Source organism: Esox lucius, chromosome 14 (assembly GCF_011004845.1).
Source record: "Esox lucius isolate fEsoLuc1 chromosome 14, fEsoLuc1.pri, whole genome shotgun sequence".
Classification (NCBI taxonomy): domain Eukaryota; kingdom Metazoa; phylum Chordata; class Actinopteri; order Esociformes; family Esocidae; genus Esox; species Esox lucius.
This window is the reverse complement of record NC_047582.1, coordinates 9,960,342-9,980,000: the sequence shown is the minus strand read 5'-3', so window position 1 is coordinate 9,980,000 and position 19,659 is coordinate 9,960,342. Positions and strand designations below refer to the sequence as shown.

At 42.7% G+C, this 19,659-nt stretch overlaps 3 protein-coding genes across 9 annotated transcripts in view; 2 read left to right on the top strand and 1 right to left on the bottom strand.

The window, feature by feature from the left end:
• Nucleotides 1-2,254, top strand: part of LOC105014758 (ras-specific guanine nucleotide-releasing factor 2) — a 23,857-nt gene extending 21,603 nt beyond the window's left edge. For all 4 annotated transcript variants that reach the window (XM_013137049.3, XM_013137053.4, XM_013137052.3 and 1 more), the window contains 2 exons: nt 7-75; nt 176-2,254. In XM_013137049.3, coding sequence (XP_012992503.1) covers nt 7-75; nt 176-271 — 165 coding nt within the window. In that variant the 3' untranslated portion in view covers nt 272-2,254. The remainder of the gene's footprint in view (nt 1-6; nt 76-175) is intronic.
• A 217-nt stretch (nt 2,255-2,471) lies between these two features.
• Nucleotides 2,472-8,763, top strand: LOC105014759 (creatine kinase S-type, mitochondrial). Of its 2 annotated transcripts, none has more exons than XM_010877321.4 (10): nt 2,472-2,603; nt 4,468-4,650; nt 5,028-5,226; nt 5,389-5,484; nt 5,564-5,785; nt 6,658-6,743; nt 6,886-7,009; nt 7,152-7,286; nt 8,097-8,222; nt 8,340-8,763. In XM_010877321.4, exons 2-10 carry the CDS (start codon nt 4,502-4,504, stop codon nt 8,454-8,456), a joined length of 1,254 nt encoding a protein of 417 aa, XP_010875623.2. In that variant the 5' UTR covers nt 2,472-2,603; nt 4,468-4,501; the 3' UTR covers nt 8,457-8,763. The 2 variants fall into 2 exon arrangements, with proteins under 2 accessions (XP_010875623.2, XP_010875624.1); XM_010877322.4 differs by lacking the exon at nt 6,658-6,743 and adding an exon at nt 6,151-6,236.
• A 5,845-nt stretch (nt 8,764-14,608) lies between these two features.
• On the bottom strand, nt 14,609-18,008 carry LOC105014760 (ubiquitin-conjugating enzyme E2 L3). Of its 3 annotated transcripts, none has more exons than XM_013137064.3 (4): nt 17,973-18,008; nt 15,815-15,910; nt 15,447-15,633; nt 14,609-15,222 (listed from the first exon to the last, which is right to left on the bottom strand). In XM_013137064.3, exons 2-4 carry the CDS (start codon nt 15,881-15,883, stop codon nt 15,068-15,070), a joined length of 411 nt encoding a protein of 136 aa, XP_012992518.1. In that variant the 5' UTR covers nt 15,884-15,910; nt 17,973-18,008; the 3' UTR covers nt 14,609-15,067. The 3 variants fall into 3 exon arrangements, with proteins under 3 accessions (XP_012992518.1, XP_012992517.1, XP_010875625.1); XM_013137063.4 differs by having other exon boundaries at nt 17,914-17,992; XM_010877323.5 differs by lacking the exon at nt 17,973-18,008 and adding an exon at nt 17,527-17,642.
• Between the last annotated feature and the right edge of the window lie 1,651 nt (nt 18,009-19,659).

The window sequence follows — 19,659 nt, the reverse complement described above, 5'->3', positions numbered from 1 at the left end:
TTCCAGATTTCTCACATCATCAGAGAGATCCGTCAGTTTCAGGGGGCACCCTACAAGATAGAGCACCAGCCCAAGGTACCCCCCTTCGGTCAAATCAGTGGACTTGTTCATAGCTTCAACTTCTTTAACCACCTAGTTTACCACAGCGTGCTTTCTGTCTGTCTCTGTCTACCAGGTAACTCAGTTCCTGATGGATAAGACTCTGGTGATGGATGAAGACACTTTGTATGAACTGTCCTTGAAAATCGAACCTCGCATCCCTTCTGTCTAAACACGCCATACAGTTGGTCTCCTTCCAGCTGCGTCAGACTCTTAGTGATTAGCATTCATGTTATTATCCGCTTGGTAACCGTGGTAACCGTGGTAACCATGGAACCGATGGACGAGAGGGCCTTGGTAAAATGGGAGAGTTGCGCGCTTAAAGCCGGAATCCCTAATGGTGAAACTGCCACGGCCGTTTGCAATGTAACGACCACAAAGACATTTCTGCCAACAAGAATTTCTTCTTTCTCCCCCTCACACGCATGCTAGAAATGTTTTTCCTTGATCAACAAAACAATAAAAATACCAACATATGCTTGGCTGACAGTGGCACTGTTTCTCCCTCCTGCAGATTCCAACATTAAGGGTTCTCGTTACTTTATCAGCATTGCCAATGATTATGCGTAGGAACTCAGGTGAAGATGTGCCTTGCTTGTAAATATGTACATATCAGTGGACAGTTAAAAACTGGGTTAGCGCAGTAATCACTGTTAGAAAGGTTTTCCGCATGATCTTACATTCCAATGTTAAACCCTGATAGACTGAGGTCTGGCTGTGCCTAGGATGGAAAAGGCTATCTATAGGAATAGAAAATGATCCAGATGAATCTAGACGGAAGAAGACTAGTCAAGAAGACTTGAGGGAATTAATTTGCTAGCGATAGCAAAAACCTGAACCCCGGTCAGTGTCAGAAGAAATAAATAAAGGATAAAATGTTTCACTGGTTTTCTGTGGCTGTGGGTTTGGATGTACTGTCATGCTTGTGGTCATAGAAAGAACTGGGAATGAGAAAAGCAAAAAGAAAAGCACAATGTCTGTGATGATCTCTACCACTTACTGGCAGCTGTGAGGAGAGAGCAGTGTGAGGAGAGAGCAGTGTGAGGAGAGAACAGTGGGCGAGGCACAGTCTCACTGCATTTCCCTCTATTGGTAAACCAGTGGGTCAGCCTTATATTCAATACAGAAACCTTCCTCAGAGGGTTAGGCATTTCTACCTTTAAGATCTGTCTATTCCCCACTTCATGCGCTCTGTCTCTATCTCAGAGAGCATGAAGTGGTGAATATGTGGTTGTGAAACAGTAACCAGATTGATTCCTGCCTCGTTCCTGTTGACGCACAATGATGATGTAAGCATGGACTACATCCTTTAGCATTTTTACTAACTTATTGAGCTTCTTTCTGCTGTGCTACTCCTGTAATATTGTTCTGTTCTGTGTATAAAGGTTTTTAAACATTGTATGAAGAGGGGAACTCATGAACCAACATCTTTTTCAAACCTAAAATATTGCACAATGTAATGACGTGTAGATTAGTTTCTCCCCTCCAGAGCCAAACTTCATAGCAACTTCCCCCACAGATCCATAGTATAGAATAACAAATATGAATTGACCTTTCCCAGTCCTCACCCAAATTGCGGTTTAAAAAATATTGTCAATTTAAGGCTCTGTTTAGAGAATGATCACATTCAAATAAAGGGATTTGACCCAGAGGTTTCGCACAGCTAGAAGTACAGTCATTAAAAGTTTGTTAACATCTTTTGTCTGAATATATATCGATAGTGCTGTAGTTCTCTGCATGTGTTTATTTAATGATATTACTTTGATTTTAATCAGATTACATTTTAAACAGTGTTATTGACAAATCTGCACTATTGATTTTTAAAATATGTCAATAGATTTTTAAATTATTGGAACGTTTTGATTGTTAAAGAGGTAGAGCATGTTTCTTCTTTTTTACTGTTGTTTTTCTTGTGAAGCTGATTGGCTGAGCACTGTAGCAGAACCACCTATCAGACTGCTTCCATTTTTACAGTCTTAATTGGCAAAAAGTCTGTCTCACGCCCTGATAATATCTACATCACTGCTTTTATATATGGCCATGTATATGTTATGAAAACCTGCTCTTTTACCATTGTATTTTTCCATGCACTTCTTTAGAGAATGTACATATTTACACTCCTGGCATGTAAATAAAATAAACATTTTCAATGTCAGTTTTATAGTGAATGACGTCTCAGTCAAGAGTTGGAAGAGAGAGGGTGTGTGTGTGTGTGATTACATGTGTATGTGTGTGTGTTTGGGGGGGGTGGAGTAAAGATCAAGCAATGAACAAGGTCAAAACGGTAGCATAGCCTGCACGGTCTTGTACCAGGAATACATACGATTGGTCAGCAGCACAAATTCTTATCTTGGCATTGGTCTACAGAGTAAATGCTGAACTTTTCATTGGTCTAAGGCACAGGTCCTAATCCCACGTTAGTGGGTGGAGTGGAGGATAAGAAAGAGAGGAAGAGGATCCTGACAGAGAGATACTTTAGCAGAGGGATACCGGCAGTGAAAAAGGTAATGTACTTTCTCTCTGATTTTCTGTTTTCTCTCTAAAGCTTTATGTCACATTCAGTATGTTATTAACAATTTCAATATTAACCCTGTGAAGTCACTGCTGCAGCAGGGGGATTCAGTTCTAAATGGATTGGCTGAGACGTTCGAAAAAGTTAGAAATTTAAGTTGAATCACATTTTAAGGTGACTATTCTGGTTGAGTGACAGAACAGTGGTCTTTGTGTTGGAATGTTTGTGAAGGACAACCAGTCGTGGTCACAGGAATGGTTTGTTCTCATATGCATTATTAACTGTCACGATGAAATGCATCCTTTTCAAGAGCTTCACAAATACGTAGTCATGTGTCTTAATGCAGTCGCCATTTGTTCATACTAAATCAGTGTGGAATTGTTAACACTACTAATCATATGGTCTGTGGCATCAAGCTGCTTTCCCAACACCCATCTAAGCTCAGTTTCACGTCTCTTCCCCAGATGGTTTAGATCATTATTGGGGAAGGTTACGATGATCCTGGGTCTGTGGCCCCCAGAGCTGGTTAGGATGTAATCCTGGCTTTAATGCTTCTAACACAGAGAGACTGATGGAGGAGCTCAAACCACTTGATTACTAACCTTGACCACCATCGTTTCCTGCGTAACCTTATCACTGATCCAGTGGGGTCTCACATTAGAGCTGTCATGGTTCTCTTGCCTCTGTGTGTCTCCCCCTCTCTCCCCTCTTGTTGTGCCCCCCACCCCCCTTGACCGGTTTAGAATGTCAGAACAGAGCACGAGGCCGGCGGTGGTTTTATTACAGAGGTCTTGGCATTAGACGTGTCCGGCACCATGTCTATAAATAATCATGTGTGCAGTGCTAACAGCCTCCCTCTCTGAGCCGCATGCTGGGCAGGGATCTACTGTAATTCACCTTGGGGAAAAACAAGGCCACAGTGTGAAGGTCAAAGGGGTCGGCCTGACGAACAGGCACTAACCTTCAGGCGCGTTGGCTTCCTTCACGCGGAGTGACTGCGGACGTTCCGACGCCTGCTGAGGATCTGACGAGCAGGCCGAATTGTGCTGCGAAGATCAGTCCTGGTTTACTAAGTAAAGAAAACCCATAATGGAACTGAGTCGGCCGCCCACTGCAGTTAATCATCCAGAGTAGCTTAGCGGGCTGAGCATGGTGTTTGCAATGCCAGCGTTGGGTTTGATTCTCATGGGAGGCGAGTACAAAAGAATGGGGATACATGCGCCCGCTACCATGGAGAAGAGCGCCTACAAAATGACTGGCACATAACATGTAGGCTGATAGGTGTGTAGAATGATTGTTGAGACAGTAAGTCAATCCCTTGTGCTTCGGCTCTGACAAGGATTAGCGACTAGACTTCTACAGATCTATATAGACCTCTCTGAATTAAGCCAGCTTTCTCTGTCCTTCGCTCTCTCCGGTGAAGGACAAAGTCAGCGGCATATACCTCTGAAGCAATCAGTGGTCCTCAAACCTTTCCTGGGGACCACCATATGTTTCACAGTTTTGTTGTTTCCCTGAAGTAGCTCACCTGAATTAACAAGTCAATCTTGTTAACAATCTGATCTGTTGATACATCTCTCTCATAATACATTTAGCCTCAACAATCTACACTAAGGCAGGAAAACAAAGAATTGACTTAATATGAAACAATAAAATACAGCACTGTCAAGAAACTGGATGTGAAATATGACTCAACATTAGCATAAATTGCGGAGTCCAGAATCTATATTTTGTTGGCAGTAGTTAGTGGCTGCAAGGCTGCCAGGTTGATTACGACGTTCTGCAACGAGGTACCAGTAAAAGCATAAAGGTGCCAGTGGTCTTTTACCTCCTCTGTTTTTCTCTCTATTCCCTAGCACAAGTTAATCCTGATTTTGACCTCAGTCCAAAATGACAACCTCCTTTACCAAAATGCTGTCCGGCCGTAACACAGCCATGCTGTTGGCCAGTCTGGGAGCTGGCACCATGGCAACTGCCTACCTGATGACTGACAGCAACACTGTGTCTGCTGAGCAGAGGAGGAAGCTGTACCCACCCAGGTAGGACTACAATCAACATGGCCTCCCAGTAAAAAATGGACGACAAACATTAGCAATAACCATATACAAACAACTTGCGAAGTTCAGAGAAAGACATTTAAATACAGGTTATGAACATGGGATATCTGCACCTTTTGAATACAAATACATCGATGAGACACTGTTAGTTCAGTACTCAGCCTCTTACATTACATTACATTTGTGCTGTCTTGGTTGGCCAGTCTCCTCTTCTATTATTTCATTCTACTACTGAAGACCCACATCACATTCATGAGCTGCCCTTTGGGCCGGGACTGTGTCCATAATCACCTCGAAATGGAAGTCGCCTTGACAGCTCTCTGGTGCAAATGAAAACTACTTTTCCCATTCATCTCCAGCGCTGACTTCCCTGACTTGAGGAAGCACAACAACTGCATGGCGCACGCCCTGACACCTGCTATCTATGCCAAGCTGAGAGACAAAGTGACTCCTAACAACTGGACCCTGGACCAGTGCATCCAGACCGGAGTGGACAACCCTGGTCACCCCTTCATCAAGACCGTTGGCATGGTGGCTGGGGACGAGGAGAGCTATGAGGTGAGTGTGTGCGTGTGTGTGTTTTTACAGCTCCGGAATAAATTACGAATTTGGAAAGGAAAGAAAAAGGTGCAGTAGTCGCTTCATTTTTTCCAGAGCTGTATTTGTCCTCCATTTTGAATATTTACCTGGTAACTATCCTATTCGTGCGGTCCTCTCAAGGTGTTCGCTGATATCTTTGACCCCGTCATCAAAGACCGACACAACGGCTATGACCCCAGGACAATGAAACACCCCACTGACCTGGACGCGTCCAAGGTAACACACGCCTCCACTAACCCCACACGTGTCATTGTTCTTCAACGCATACCAGACGACCGTCCGTCTTCCTCCTCAGATCACCAACGGGGTGTTTGACGAGAAATACGTCCTGTCATCTCGCGTGCGTACAGGCCGTAGTATCCGTGGGCTGAGTCTGCCTCCGTGCTGCTCCCGCTCTGAGCGCCGTGAGGTGGAGCGGGTGGCCGTCCAGGCCCTGGCCGGTCTGAAGGGTGACCTGGCTGGACGCTACTACAGCCTGGGAGACATGACTGAGAAGGAACAGCAGCAGCTCATTGATGTGAGACACAGGACATTTGTCTGTCAGTCCTCTGTCAGGTGTCTGTCTTTCCTCTGTCTGTGTTTCCATTGGTTTCTGTATCCCATTCTATCTTTGCTTTTGTCTTTCTCCCACTACAATCGAAAACATACACAAAGTCAATTCATTAGCACAATGGAACAAAATGTTGTTACCAAGTTCATCCATTCAGCCCAGACGCACAATGACATCACATTGTGTTGAATTCTAATGCCTATGATAAAGATTAGAATTATAGAAAATACTGTATTTGGTAACTAGCTGGCTGTTGAGAGAGTTTAGAATAGTCTTGACCTTTAACCTTCAGCCTTATTGACCTGTGTCCTCTGACCCTCATGCTGTATCAGGAGCATTTCCTGTTCGACAAGCCTGTGTCTCCTCTACTGACCTCTGCCTTCATGGCCCGAGACTGGCCTGATGCCAGGGGCATCTGGTAAGACCAGAGCAGTAGAGTCCAGCCCTGTCCTCAAAACTACAATTAGAGTCATAGTACTGTCATTCTGGTAAGACCAGGGCAGTTGAGTCCAACCCTGTACCCAAAACTACAAGTAGAGTCATAGTATCAAACTGGTAAGACCAGAGTGGTGGCGAGTTCTGTAGCTTTAAAAGACCGTAGCACTATCTTTGTGTGTTGGTGTCTTTGTGACCATATCTGTAGGGCTCTCTGTGAGTAGGGTATCTTGTTAGACATGTGGAGTAGAAAGCAGACTCAGGTTCCCATAGCATTAAGAGGAGAAGATACATTCCTCCTCCCTTCCACAGAGGGTCCTGACATCTCTATCCTTGTGAACCTGTCCTTCCCTATTCCTTGAACACTACCACCTCCTCCTCCCTCTCCCCTCCTCTGCCTGTAGGACCACTTCCTGTTTGACAAGCCCGTCTCCCCCTTGTTGACGTGTGCTTTCATGGCTCGTGATTGGCCCGATGGCAGGGGCATCTGGTAGGGTCTAAATGGCTCTCATTAGAAAACCCCTCTCACCAGCATGCGTGTGCTGTGATACACCATTTACATGATGAATGTTTACATCATTGGGGCAACCAATACATTTTTCTGCGTTCCATAGAATGTTCTCTCTCTCCAGGCACAACAATGAGAAGACCTTCCTGATCTGGATCAACGAGGAAGACCACACCAGGGTCATCTCCATGGAGAAGGGAGGCAACATGAAGAGAGTCTTCGAGAGGTTCTGTAGAGGACTCCAGCAGGTACTTTCCATATTTTCCATTAACTGATTCTCTTCTACACTCTGCTTAACTGGGACGTTCCGTGTGAAACTGTGTGTTTTCGTGCAACTGACATGCATCTGTTGGATATAATTGTGACTTTAATGGGTCCTCCATCCTCTAGGTGGAGAAACTGATCAAGGAGAGGGGCTGGGAATTCATGTGGAACGAGCACCTGGGTTACATCCTGACGTGCCCCTCCAACCTGGGGACCGGACTCAGGGCGGGAGTGCACGTCAAACTGCCCAACCTCAGCAGGGTAACATAGTCACACAAAACTGTGAATCTGAAACTCAAGGCCTCTGAATGACACAGCTGTAAATTCACTACCTCATTAGCTTTGTCACAGCAAGATCAGGGTTTTGGGGTTTAGTTATTACATATGGTTGACATGTAGTGCTCTAGCAACTCTTCGTGTCTGCTTGGGCGTCTGTGAGCTCAATGAAGGTAGATGAACAGAGGGTGCGTTAGCTCCAGTGCATAAGGATTATGGTAAACACTTCCTGGTTGAGCAAGAAGGGTGATAAGAACCAGAACAGCATCAGATGTGCTTTGGAGGATTAATCTCTTGGCTTCCCCGAGGCCACTGCGAGTTGTGGCACCTTAATCACAAATTGGATATCTGGACATTTGGAACAGGATGTAAGTAAATAATGAAAACAAATATGTAAGAATGTCAGAACAATCCTTTTCCCCTAGCTCCGAAAGTTCTTAATTGTCACATGTTTCAGAAAAATATTAAAGGGTAACTTCCAGTGAATGGTTGGTAAATCAATAAACCCATTAACTTTGAGACACAGTCATGACTTGAAAGTTGCTAGCCTGAAAATTCCAATATCTAATTAAATACATAATAAGGCCTCACTCCGTCGAAAACATTCATTCCCTCAGCTTTGGGACACAAGTGGCGTAGGCGTTTGCCAATGAGCAGTGGAGGGCAGAGGGAAAGGGTGGTTATTTTCCACAGATAATGAGCCCATCTCTTCCCTAATGGTTTCACTTGGGTGGTCCCTGTTCACTGACCCACATTCTCGAGGCAGAACATTGATTAAGGTGACTAATCCTGCAGGACAATCGCTTTGGGAAGATCCTGGAAAACCTGCGTCTGCAGAAAAGAGGAACAGGTGGAGTCGACACGGCCGCAACTGGAGATACCTTCGATATCTCCAACAATGACCGTTTGGGGAAATCTGAGGTACAAATACAACCACTGTTCCATGAATGAATGACTGAATAGGATTGGAGCCTGTTTTAAATTATTAAGAGAATTTGCCCTGACCCCTGATAAATGTGTAAATTCAAACGTGTACAGGTTGAGTTGGTCCAGTTGGTGATTGATGGAGTGAACTATCTGATCGAATGTGAGAAGAAGCTGGAAAGGGGCCAAGACATCAAGGTCCCCGCCCCTATCGGCCAGTTCAGGAAGTAAAACACCTGAATCACAACCCTGACAGGAAGTGACCCGGGGTTAGAGAGGCCAAGAAGTTATGTACCAGGGATGAAGAACTATGCATGTTCTCTCCACTTTTCCCCAAACTGAGCCATTTGGAGTTAAGTAGAAGTAGAATGTCTTTCCATTGGTCCAGCAGCTGATAGTGGTTGTATCCCCTGATGGTTAAGGTTAGGAGTATCCAATTCTGGACCTAGACCTGTGGTTAGGAGTCTTCTACCTGGAACAAATGTCTTACCTGTAACAATAACCTCAATAAAGTCACTGATCTCTGATTTATCAAATATTTCACTCTGCATGATTTCTAAGCCTACATTACACCTTGTGTCTTTTTTCTTCAACTCTTCTCAGAGGAAATACCTTTTAAATAAATAACTGACTTGGACTTTACATGGCTGAAGTGAAAATGTTATACATATAGTAGGGATTATTGTCAAGTTTCTATGTTTGAAAGTTCTGATTTCCATTGCACATGCTCCTTAGATACTTATCTGATAGTTGGCTGATAGTGTTACTATCTATTGCTTGATAAATTAAGGTTATGATAAAGGTTAAGGTTGGGGTTAGTAGATAGTTCAAGTGTTACCGATAGCCTGTACAGTATCTATTAATAGACTTTTTGGACTCTCCAAATAGTGTTCTCATTTCTTATGCTTTATTGGCAGAGGAGTGTTCTTTATTTGCAGTAGGCTGCAACCTGCTACAGAGAAATATATTGTGCATGCACCGGAGGGCTACTGTCATCCAGCAGATGATCTGCAATAATAGGTTTACTGCAGTAACAGAGTTTAACGCACAGGTAAGCACTTTTAGAGGTCAGTGAGAGTGGAGAAGACAAGCATGCAGTAATCCCAATTCCACCAATGGAAAACTACCAGCAGACTTCACACAGACGTCTCTTATTTAACCTCTATTCAGCCAGGTTAAGTCTCAGTGAGATACAGATCCCAATGCTGGTGTGGATGAGGAAGAAGGCATACATACAACCTAATCAGTATTAACCTTAACCCTAACATTTTATAATCAAGAGATCGGACTCAGTGCCAAAAACATCTGACAGTCTCTGGGTCAACACTATCTCCTAGGGTCAACCCTGTCTGCCTTATAAAGTCAATTCTGTCTGTCTAGAGGATAAAAGGACTGTTTAGAGCTTAGTGACGTTTAGCTAATCAGGTAATCAGCTAATCACTCCCTGCTGGAGTGTCTGCCTGCTATATTTACACTCCTGAGAGGGTTAGTGAGTGCAGTGCCAGGGGACCACAGATCGAACATGCTTCTTCTGTGTGGGAAAGACCAGCAGAATGATCTGCTCTAGAGGTCCGGTTCCTGTGCTTTGGCCATCAGACTGTGTGTGGCTGTGTGTACAGGTGTGACCACTAATCAAATTTGGTCTGTGTATTTTTAAATGTGGCATGTACGAGTTGATCACCGGTCTTCCGTCTAATGCCAAAAAAGACAGACAGGAGAGAAGACTTTGTAGGTTTGTCTCACAGGAGTAAATGGGATTTGGTACAATTTAGACAAGCAACAGGATAGACTTTACATGCAACGTCACATACTCATCAACTCTAGGCCTTGATTTCCCTAAAGAGTTAAATAAATTATTTTAATCATATCAGAACAGCCATTTGCCCTTCGGAAAATGTGTATATTTCACTAAACACTCACTAAGATAACATCAGTAAAGACAATGTTTTGCTGTTTTTAAGGAATATACTTTTCTCCAACCACATTACGGGTCACAGAAGCCAGTTACGGTCAGCAACAGGAATGAGGAGGTACCTCACTGATCACCCTCTAAGTCACTAACCTCTGTGCTCCAGCTCCTACCAGACCTATTAGAAAGGTGTAAACAACCCTGAGAACTAAGTCATACTCACTGCAAAGCCACATCCAATGCTACATAGTTTCTAGTGAACGTGTATTAGGAAGTGGGCCTGAGCAAGGCCCTGCGCAGAACTACTGATCTCCAAATCTTCTTGGATTCCAACTATCCGCAGGCCGCTTCCGACTCGTTCTGAACAGTATCCTCCGGTCAGTCTGGGTCAATCGGAACCCAATAAATCATGCCACAAGAATCAGCAACAGGCGATCCGTCTGACAGAGACCAGTAAGACTACTCACAATATCAAGACACTTTCAAAATGCTCACTACATGGCTGTACTAAAAGTGCACTCCCACTCTGGCCAGATACTGTCATGTGAAAAGCTAAGTTCACCCACTGGAAACCAGACTCACTGAAAAAGGTTACCTTATTTACCAAATCACACACCAAAAACAATTTTAAAATACACTGCTCAAAAGAATTAAGGGAACACGTATATGTCACAGTATAACACCAAATTCAATTGAATTTCATGGGATGTCAATCTGTCCAGTTAGGAATCAAAACCAATTGTGAATCAATGTCACACATTGGGTCTCAAAGAAGGAAATATGTTAAAGGTCAAAATCTTTAATGTACATTGTGTAATTCGTTGTGAACAAAATTATGTAACAACGGTCAATGGAAAACAAAATCACCAACCGATTGAGGGCTGGATTCAAATTCACACTGAAAAAATAAAGTAAACAATTCACTGGCTGTTCCAACTCATAATGTGACTCAGTAGTGTGTATGGCCCCCACATACCTGTATGTACTCCTGACAACATCTGGGCATGCTCCTGATGAGACGGCAGATCAAAATCCAACACTACTGTTGTTCGCTCCTTTAAGGCCGGGTGTCTCTGTAAAGCACTTTGTGACAACTGCTGTTCTATAAAGGGCTTTATAAAGAAATTTGATTGATTGAAATAAATTTGATTGATGTCCTGGGGGATCTCCTCCCAGACCTGGATCAGGGCATCAGTGAGCTCCTGGACAGTCTGTGGTGCTACCTGGCGACATCGGATGCACCGATACATAACATCCCAGAGGTTCTCAATTGGATTCAGGTCTGGGGAACGTGAGGGCCAGTCAATGGCATCAATGCCTTCATCATCCTGGAACTGCCTAGACACTCTGGCCACATGAGGCCGGTTGCCAAACCGGTCATGGTGGATGATGTTGCAGGCAGCATAACGTTCACCACGGGGTCTCCAGACTCTTTCACGTCCGTCATGTGCTCAGTGTGAACATGCTCTATAAAGAGAACAGTGAGCCAATGGCGGACCTGCCAATTCTGGTGTTCTCTGGTGAATGCCAGTCGATCTGCACGGTGCTGGGCTGTGAGCACAGGTCCCACTAGAGGATGTCCCTCATGGTGTCTGTTTCTGACAATTTGGTCAGAAACATGCACACCAGTAGCCCGCTGGAGATCATTTTGTAGGACTCTGGCAGTGCTCCTCCTGTTCCTCTTTGTACAAAGGAGAAGAAACTGGTCCTGCTGCTGGATTGATGGCCATCTATGGCCCTGTCCAGCTCTTCTCTTGTAACGGCCCATCTCCTGGTATCTCCTCCATGCTCTTGAGACTGTACTGGGAGACAGCAAACCTTCTTGTGACGATATGCATGGATGTGCCATCCTGGAGGAGCTGGACTACCTGTGTAACCTGAATGGGCTGCAGTCTTTTCTAAACTCCCATGTGGGCATGTTTTGTGCAGTCTCTTTTTGACAGTTGGGTCATGCACATAGACATGTAGATCCCTCAATGTTACTCTGGGGTTCTTTGAGACTTCTAAGAGCATCTTTCGATTACCTCTTGGCCTAAATATGGAGGGACTTGTCCTACGTAGAATGCTAGTGGTCTGAATTTTTCTCCATTTGGAGATGACTCGCCTGAATGATGTACTTCATATTGCTTGGAATTGACTTTGTAACCCCTCCCAGATTCATGGGCATTAACACTATTTCCTTGGATAGGTGTGCCTAGGATAGGTGTTTTGATTTTGGCAAGTTCTACCACACAAACATGTCTCAGAGAAAACCAGACCACATTTAGAAATCTTTATGGAAGGCTGGAAAGTTATTCTGTATTGATTTTGCCATCATTTGCAATTGTTTTGGTGCACCTGATTCAAATTTTTCCCATTTTACGTGAAAGGTAGGAGTGTACTAACATTTTCTACATAAGGAAATTCAATTGCATTTCTGTTTTTTATAATTGCATCACTGGTTTTATAGGTAAAAAAAAACCCATCTTATTTGGAAATTCTGTAATATAAACAGAATCAAACTCTGGCAAAGACCCAAAACCCTTTTAGATAAGGACTTCCATTTCTTTTGTAGAGAAGTATCACCCTCTTGTGGTGCAAAAGTGACTCACATTGAAACTCATTGGTCCTGACACTTCCATAGACTGTTCTGGTACCTGCCACTTTCCTCTAACACCACGTTTCCATTGGTGCTTTGGATCTTTTTTAATTTCATTCATTTGGCAGACACTCTTACACAGAGCATTAGTTACAACATACATCTTAGAATAGCTACATGGGACAATGACACAACCCTTTACCCCAGTGTTAGTACGCAAAACAGTTGGCCCTCTGAAGTAACATGTTCATGCATTTCACACTTCTTGTTTCTAAAGTTATCCTGCATAAGGGTTTTCCATCTCCACTATTGGCCAGGTCTCTCACTGGTCCCGAAATGGTCACTGGTAAAAGTGATAACTCTTAAACATATATTTCAGTCTAATACATTTAAGATCAATATAAATGCCTCACAAGTTAGAACTTTCATAGCCCATGTCAACCGAAAAACGCAAGCATGTTCTAAATACTTATAAACAAGCCAAATGTAAGCAAAAACTGTTTAGCTGTAAAATATGGCAAAAAAACGTGTTGGCAGGCAGTCCTTGTCTATATAATTGAGTGGTTACATTTCTCCAGCCCAACCATAAGGTCTTACCAAATCAGGTTGATCAATTCCTTATGGTTTAATAACTAGTGTTAACTTACATTTACATAAATGGACCACTTAAAAGTAGTATTCACATTAGAGTGCAATGTCGTCACAACACGCCCACTGGCTGCTATTGTTCTTATACTGGAACTGGGCATTGTGGCTGAAGTGGCATGCATTTGTAAGTGACTAAACTTCTACAATCTTATTCTTAAATGACCCTAACCTTTCTATTCCAAAGAACTACTCATGTGATTAAGATGAAGTACTTTGTACAGAGGCTTGATAGAGCTGCCCCCCTCAATGCCCCTGAAAGATTTGAAGTGGAAACAATCCTTACAGTCACAAAGGAAGACTGTCTCCAGGGCAACGAAATCTTACGAAAGCTGGTTATATGAGAATTTGGCTTTTTGACAGAGGCATGCTGGCAATTCCAGTGGTACTTCCTGTACAAACATGTACAGGAAGTGCCATATATTCACTTAATCAGAGATGTTAGCCAGTGAGATGTGGCCAGTGCCCTCACTCAGATCAAACAATAAGGTTGTCTCAGGTTTGGGGTTTTTTTTTTTTTATACCGTCTCCACCAGAGTAACAAATACCCAGACTGTTCATCGGATGTTTCAAATCTGAAACGTCTCCAAATCACTTCTAACAATCGTGATGAGAGGAAACCCGGTAACACCCAGTATAAGACGAAGCGAGACTAGACACACCATGTTCCTATAACTACAATTTGTGACAAAGTGGACTGCATTTTGTAGACAAGTTCCCACCCAGAAAATGCATAATGTCAGAGTGCATAGGCAAAGTTATTGCACATACCATTTGAGAGTAGTAACTCCCTAACAGTAAAAAAAAAATACGTGCTAGAACACATTTTCACTTAGCTCTGCCCAATCAAACTCACTAGTCTCCTAAAGGCTCTGGTGTGTGTGGGGCAAATAATACAAACATTCAACAAAACTTTAAGATTATCAAAGATATTAAAAGCAAGTTAGATCGCACACACATTTTTTTCTACTTTTTATAACATCTGGAACATTGTATTGGTGACAAACTGAAATTGTATGGTGAACTTAAAAGCCAGTTCCACAGATTAAAGTGCAACTAATGCAAAAAAAAAAAAAAAAAAAGAAATATAAAAGAAATATTTCGCCATATGCCTCCTGAACCTTGATGCTTTAAGTGTTTTGTCATTTTGTTCCTTTGGGGTTTGTTGTTTTTTCAGTTACATATTTTAGTGAGAGGGAAGAATTAGAAGGAAAGGGTTAACAATCAGACCACAAGATGAGCATTAGCAAATAGGTTTCAAAACAGTTGACAATCTTTATACAGAGGTCTACACCAGCAATCAAATCACTTCTGTGAACAAATCATGAATGAGTTGAGCAAAAACAACATTTTTATCACATCTTTCTTTCAGTTGTCTTTTTTTCTTCCCTTTTGCTCTCTTGTGCCCAATTCCGGCATTTTTATAATTTAAGAAATCAGTAGAAAGTTAGTAACAGCCACAAGCTGACACCCAAGAGTGAACAACCTGCCTGATTCACAACACAGTCCTGTAGCCAGGGCAAAGTGGAGCTGAGATATACTTCCCCAGTAGGAGAGGGGGGGGGGGGCCTAGAAGGATGTGTGTACATGTTGGGGGGGGGGCATTTTTCAGGAGAGGGGGAAAGAGCAGAGGGGGGTGTACAGGAAAATTGGAAAGGGAGAAAAAGGAAGAAGGCCCTTGGGGAAGGAGGGAGTCACACTCAGGTGTTCTCAGTCCACAGGCCGTTTTTCTCCATGTTTCTTTGTAAACTCTTCTGCGTTCTTAAAGAATTTTTTACGGTCCTTAGAGTATTCCTCTGCTAGGTCTGCCCTCAGGGGATGCTCCGGCTGGGGGTCATTGACCAGGGCAATCAGGGACTGGATCACTGCAGGGAAACAAGCATGACAACACCATTGAAACCCATAACCTGGCAGAGGCCACAGGATGACAACCTTTCCAGGGAAATAAGTAGGGAGGAGTCCCGAGAAAGGGTCAGAGAATTTCAATTTAGAATTAAGAAGTGCAAAATCTACTACTTAAAATAACTGCTACCTGAAATGATAAGTCAGAGATATCTCTTCCCTTGGTGTGTAGGCCTGTCTGGCTTACCTTGGTCAGTTTTAGTGGCTGGTTTCCAGTTCTCCGCACTGATCACAGGCAGACACACCTGTCCCTTCTCGTCGATGTTGGGGTGGTAGATCTTGGTCTTGAATGTGATCTTGGGGGGCTTAAATGGGTACTCCGCTGGGAAGATTATCTCAATTCTGAATGCACCTTTATCGTACGGAGGGTTATCCTTTCACAATGGAGAAAGACATATTGAGGTTCGATTAAAAGTCCTGCTGTTGTCCTACTGAACATGCCACAGTGTCAAAAACAATGTAATGCAACAGGGGAACATTGCAGATCTCTGTGTTATTCCGGTCACGTTCATGTTGCCCAGAGAAGAGAGTATTAAGGTAGTGTATGCTACTTACTGGAACAATGAGGCCTTGCCAAGTCAAAATATTTGATTCATCCACTTGAATGTTACGGAAGTTTTTCATTCCAGACTTGCGGATTTCATCAAGTTCCTATAAAAATACAAATAAATGTAAAACAACAACAACAGAAGAGAGAATTCACCATAATCAGGTTTTCCTGTACAGGTCATTGTTAAATATGAGGCACACAGGTGTATGGCAAAGGACTAATAAAAAAGTTCCTGTGTTGGCGGAATCCTAGTAACCACCAAACAAGATCTGTCCTGAATAACAGCAGACACGCAAAAACACAGACCGGGTGAGGAAAAGTACTAGGGATTAGCTTGTCTGATACTTCAACTGGGTCTCATCCCTGTGCAGACACACCCCTTCATAACCAGGAAGTACATTCTCCTACTCACTATAAAACACTTCTCTCTGCCAAATCAAAATAATCCCCAGGTTGTTCACTAAAATCTGGTGAGACTGGGGTTAATGTTAGGCTCTATTTATAGTGACAGTTACACTACACACCCAAAACAATAAAATGGGCACACTGCTTCCTGGTTTCATTTCTTACAAACTGGAGCTTGAAACATTATTCTATGTTCATCTGGATAAGCCATACAAATGGAATGTGTGAAGTTAAAGACGTTATCCTTATTGTTGACTTGATAGGAGGCTGTTTACTATGAATGGTGCCTGACAAATGCAATGGAAAAATGAAAATGCCAGCAGTTGGTTTGAACAAATGGGTTTCAAAGCCAATGTAGGCTAATAAGTGTCACAAATAAACAAGAAGGTTTATCAGATGAAGAAACAAGGGCCATTAATAGTGCTTACTAACTTTAAGATAGTAATTCAAATCCAAGCTAATAATTATGACAGGGTCAAGTTGCTCATTGTTAGAAACATGATTGTTTACACACAGTGTTGGTCAGTAAATGTCAAATAATTTATTGTGGCCGAGTTTATGAAATGTAACTTAGTTTACGTTAATTGGCAGAGAGAATTTCGCTTTCGATTTACTCGATGACTATACCAAACAATTGAAAGCCGAGAAAGCAAATTATATAGAAGACACTGACTGGCTATCTCGGATTTTAAGTACTATGTAAGGTTAGTAGGCAATATTAATTTGACTAACCTATCAACTTCCTTGGTTCCACGTTAGTAAATTCACTAGATAGCGCAAACTCTGTTAACTAGCTAGCTGACGTTAACTGCTAAGTACATATAACTACCTAGCTTCAGTAGCTAGCACAATTAACTGCCTACTACGCTAGCTACGCAGCTAGCCAGTGTAGCTAAGTTTTCCTGAGACGATGTTCAATCATTCATGTTGAATCGCAGTCATCACCCAGCTGATGGCAATAGTGTATTCAAACTCAATGAATGTATCATGCCACGCATAACTAGTTTGTGTCCAACAAAACGTTTAATTCAAATATTGCCAAAACGTAAGCCGGTAACATACTAGCTGGCGACCAGAAAACAAACGCTTGCTGGTTAACTTAGCATGCTAACGCAACGTTTAGTTAGCTAACGCTAGCTAGCTTCATTTTCGCACACTGTACCGTACTGACTTTCGTAAGGTTTTTAATGTAACGATAAATGAAACCAGTGTTACACTACTTTTCATGTTTGACAGACATCTGTTATTCGGAATGTTTTATTTTCAGTAATCTAACAAACGAAACCCCTAATTGATTCATCAGGAAATGTACCTTGTGCAGCCTCCTGCTCGCCGCCATCGTGGAATAACTGTTCGTACCCAGAATACACAGCGATATCGAATTGGTCCACTCTCACTCCGTGTAATAGTACGCAAGTGCATGACAGAGAGCATGGATGTACCAAATCTTTGACAACACTAGGCCTGCTGAGTATTCAAACTCCGTCACTTTCTACACGTTGTTTTATAGACTTAATTTATAACTGATTTCACGTTCTTTCTCCATAAATCTTCAGACAATACCCCCATAACGACAATTCGAAAAACATTATGAAAATAAAACAGAAATATTGGATGTGTGTAGGTTTTCACACCCTTGATTCAGTACTTGGTCATAGCTGCAAGTTCTCTTGTGTGTCCCTCTACCAACTTTGCACACCTGAATTTGAGCAGTTTCTCCCTTTCTTTCTCTCCCACTCTAGATCAGGGGTACTCAACTCTCACTCTGCTAGGTCCGGAGCCTTCTGGTTTTATGTTCTCATCATTAACCCACATGGTATCCCTAATTAAGTCAATGATTAGAGGGTTGCAATGAAAAAATGGAGTGGAACTGGCTTCAAGGTCCAGAGTTAAGTTTAAGGTCTCTAGATCCTCTCGAGCGCCGTCATATTGGATCGGATGTCGGTAAACAATGATATTCAGCTCACCCCACAAATATTAATGGGGTTTCAGTTGACTACATAAAAATGGAAGACACTATTACATTTTTTCTCCCAGTTATGTCCTCTAAACCAGGGGTATTCAAATCTTACCCTATAATGGCCGGAGCCTTTGGGTTTTCTGTACTACCTCATCATTAATTGCCCCATTCTGGTGTCCCATGTTTAAATAAGTCCTTGTTTAGGGGGATTCAATGAAAGGATAGTGGAACTGGCTTTGAGAGCCAGATTTGAATACCACTGCTCTGAACCATCCCAATAATGATTTACTGCAGTATATGGTAATTTGCATTTTTCTGTAATTCACTGTAATATCCCTCCTGATGCAATCATGCTTCCTTAACCAATAGGATGTTCCACCATTACACCACTTGAAAATAGATTGTGTCTGACACAGAAGGCCCGTATCTATCTCTGTGTAGAACATTACACTTTCTGCAAGGTTTAAAAAACAAATAGATCTGTAAGAAATAACTTCATAATCACAAAAGATTAAAATATCCATTATTTGGGTGTTAGTTTGATGCTATCAAGGGTGTGCGATGTAGCCTCTGAGTACCCAAGGGTGTAGGCAAAATGGAGTACCCATGGGAGTAGGCAGAATGGAGAACCCATGGGAATAGGCAGAATGGAGAACCCATGGGAGTAGGCAGAATGGAGAACCCATGGGAATAGGCAGAATGGAGAACCCATGGGAGTAGGCAGAATGGAGAACCCATGGGAGTAGGCAGAATGGAGAACCCATGGGAATAGGCAGAATGGAGAACCCATGGGAATAGGCAGAATGGAGAACCCATGGGAATAGGCAGAATGGAGAACCCATGGGAGTAGGCAGAATGGAGAACCCATGGGAATAGGCAGAATGGAGAACCCATGGGAATAGGCAGAATGGAGAAGCCATGGGAATAGGCAGAATGGAGAACCCATGGGAGTAGGCAGAATGGAGAACCCATGGGAATAGGCAGAATGGAGAACCCATGGGAATAGGCAGAATGGAGAAGCCATGGGAATAGGCAGAATGGAGAACCCATGGGAGTAGGCAGAATGGAGAACCCATGGGAGTAGGCAAAATACTGCCTTGGGTTCTTGAGAGGAATTCATCTGTATGCCATTTGATACAGAGAGCATATAAGAAGCCTTTAAACCAGGGAGTTCACTGAGTATAAAATGAAGCCCACTTTTAAACAGCTCAAACAGATCAAAAGTATGTACACATGATAACAGACCTATACATGTTTTAATAGCAGCATTTCTCTGGCTCGCAGATCAAATGTTAGTATTTTAAAGAAAATTTTCAAGCATTTTATGCTTTATTTGGATAGAAAAGTGGTTGAAAGGAAAGAAAAAGTTGTAGAGTTTTTTTTTCTGAAAGGGCGGTAAGCTGGATTTGAGCCCGCATGTCAGCAGTATATGTGTATCAAAGTTAGCAGCTAGACCCCTGGACACACTAGGCCAAAGCAAATTAA

Excerpts from the sequence above, each read along its gene's own strand:
- LOC105014759 (XM_010877321.4), top strand. The coding sequence starts at position 4,502 with ATGACAACCTCCTTTACCAAAATGCTGTCCGGCCGTAACACAGCCATG. Across the intron at positions 5,485-5,563 it reads CTGACCTGGACGCGTCCAAG|ATCACCAACGGGGTGTTTGA; the intron begins GTAACACACGCC and ends CTTCCTCCTCAG. Across the intron at positions 5,786-6,657 it reads AACAGCAGCAGCTCATTGAT|GACCACTTCCTGTTTGACAA; the intron begins GTGAGACACAGG and ends CTCTGCCTGTAG.
- LOC105014760 (XM_010877323.5), bottom strand. The coding sequence starts at position 17,553 with ATGGCGGCGAGCAGGAGGCTGCACAAG. Across the intron at positions 15,911-17,526 it reads CGAGCAGGAGGCTGCACAAG|GAACTTGATGAAATCCGCAA; the intron begins GTACATTTCCTG and ends GTATTTTTATAG. Across the intron at positions 15,223-15,446 it reads AGCCACTAAAACTGACCAAG|TGATCCAGTCCCTGATTGCC; the intron begins GTAAGCCAGACA and ends GTTTCCCTGCAG.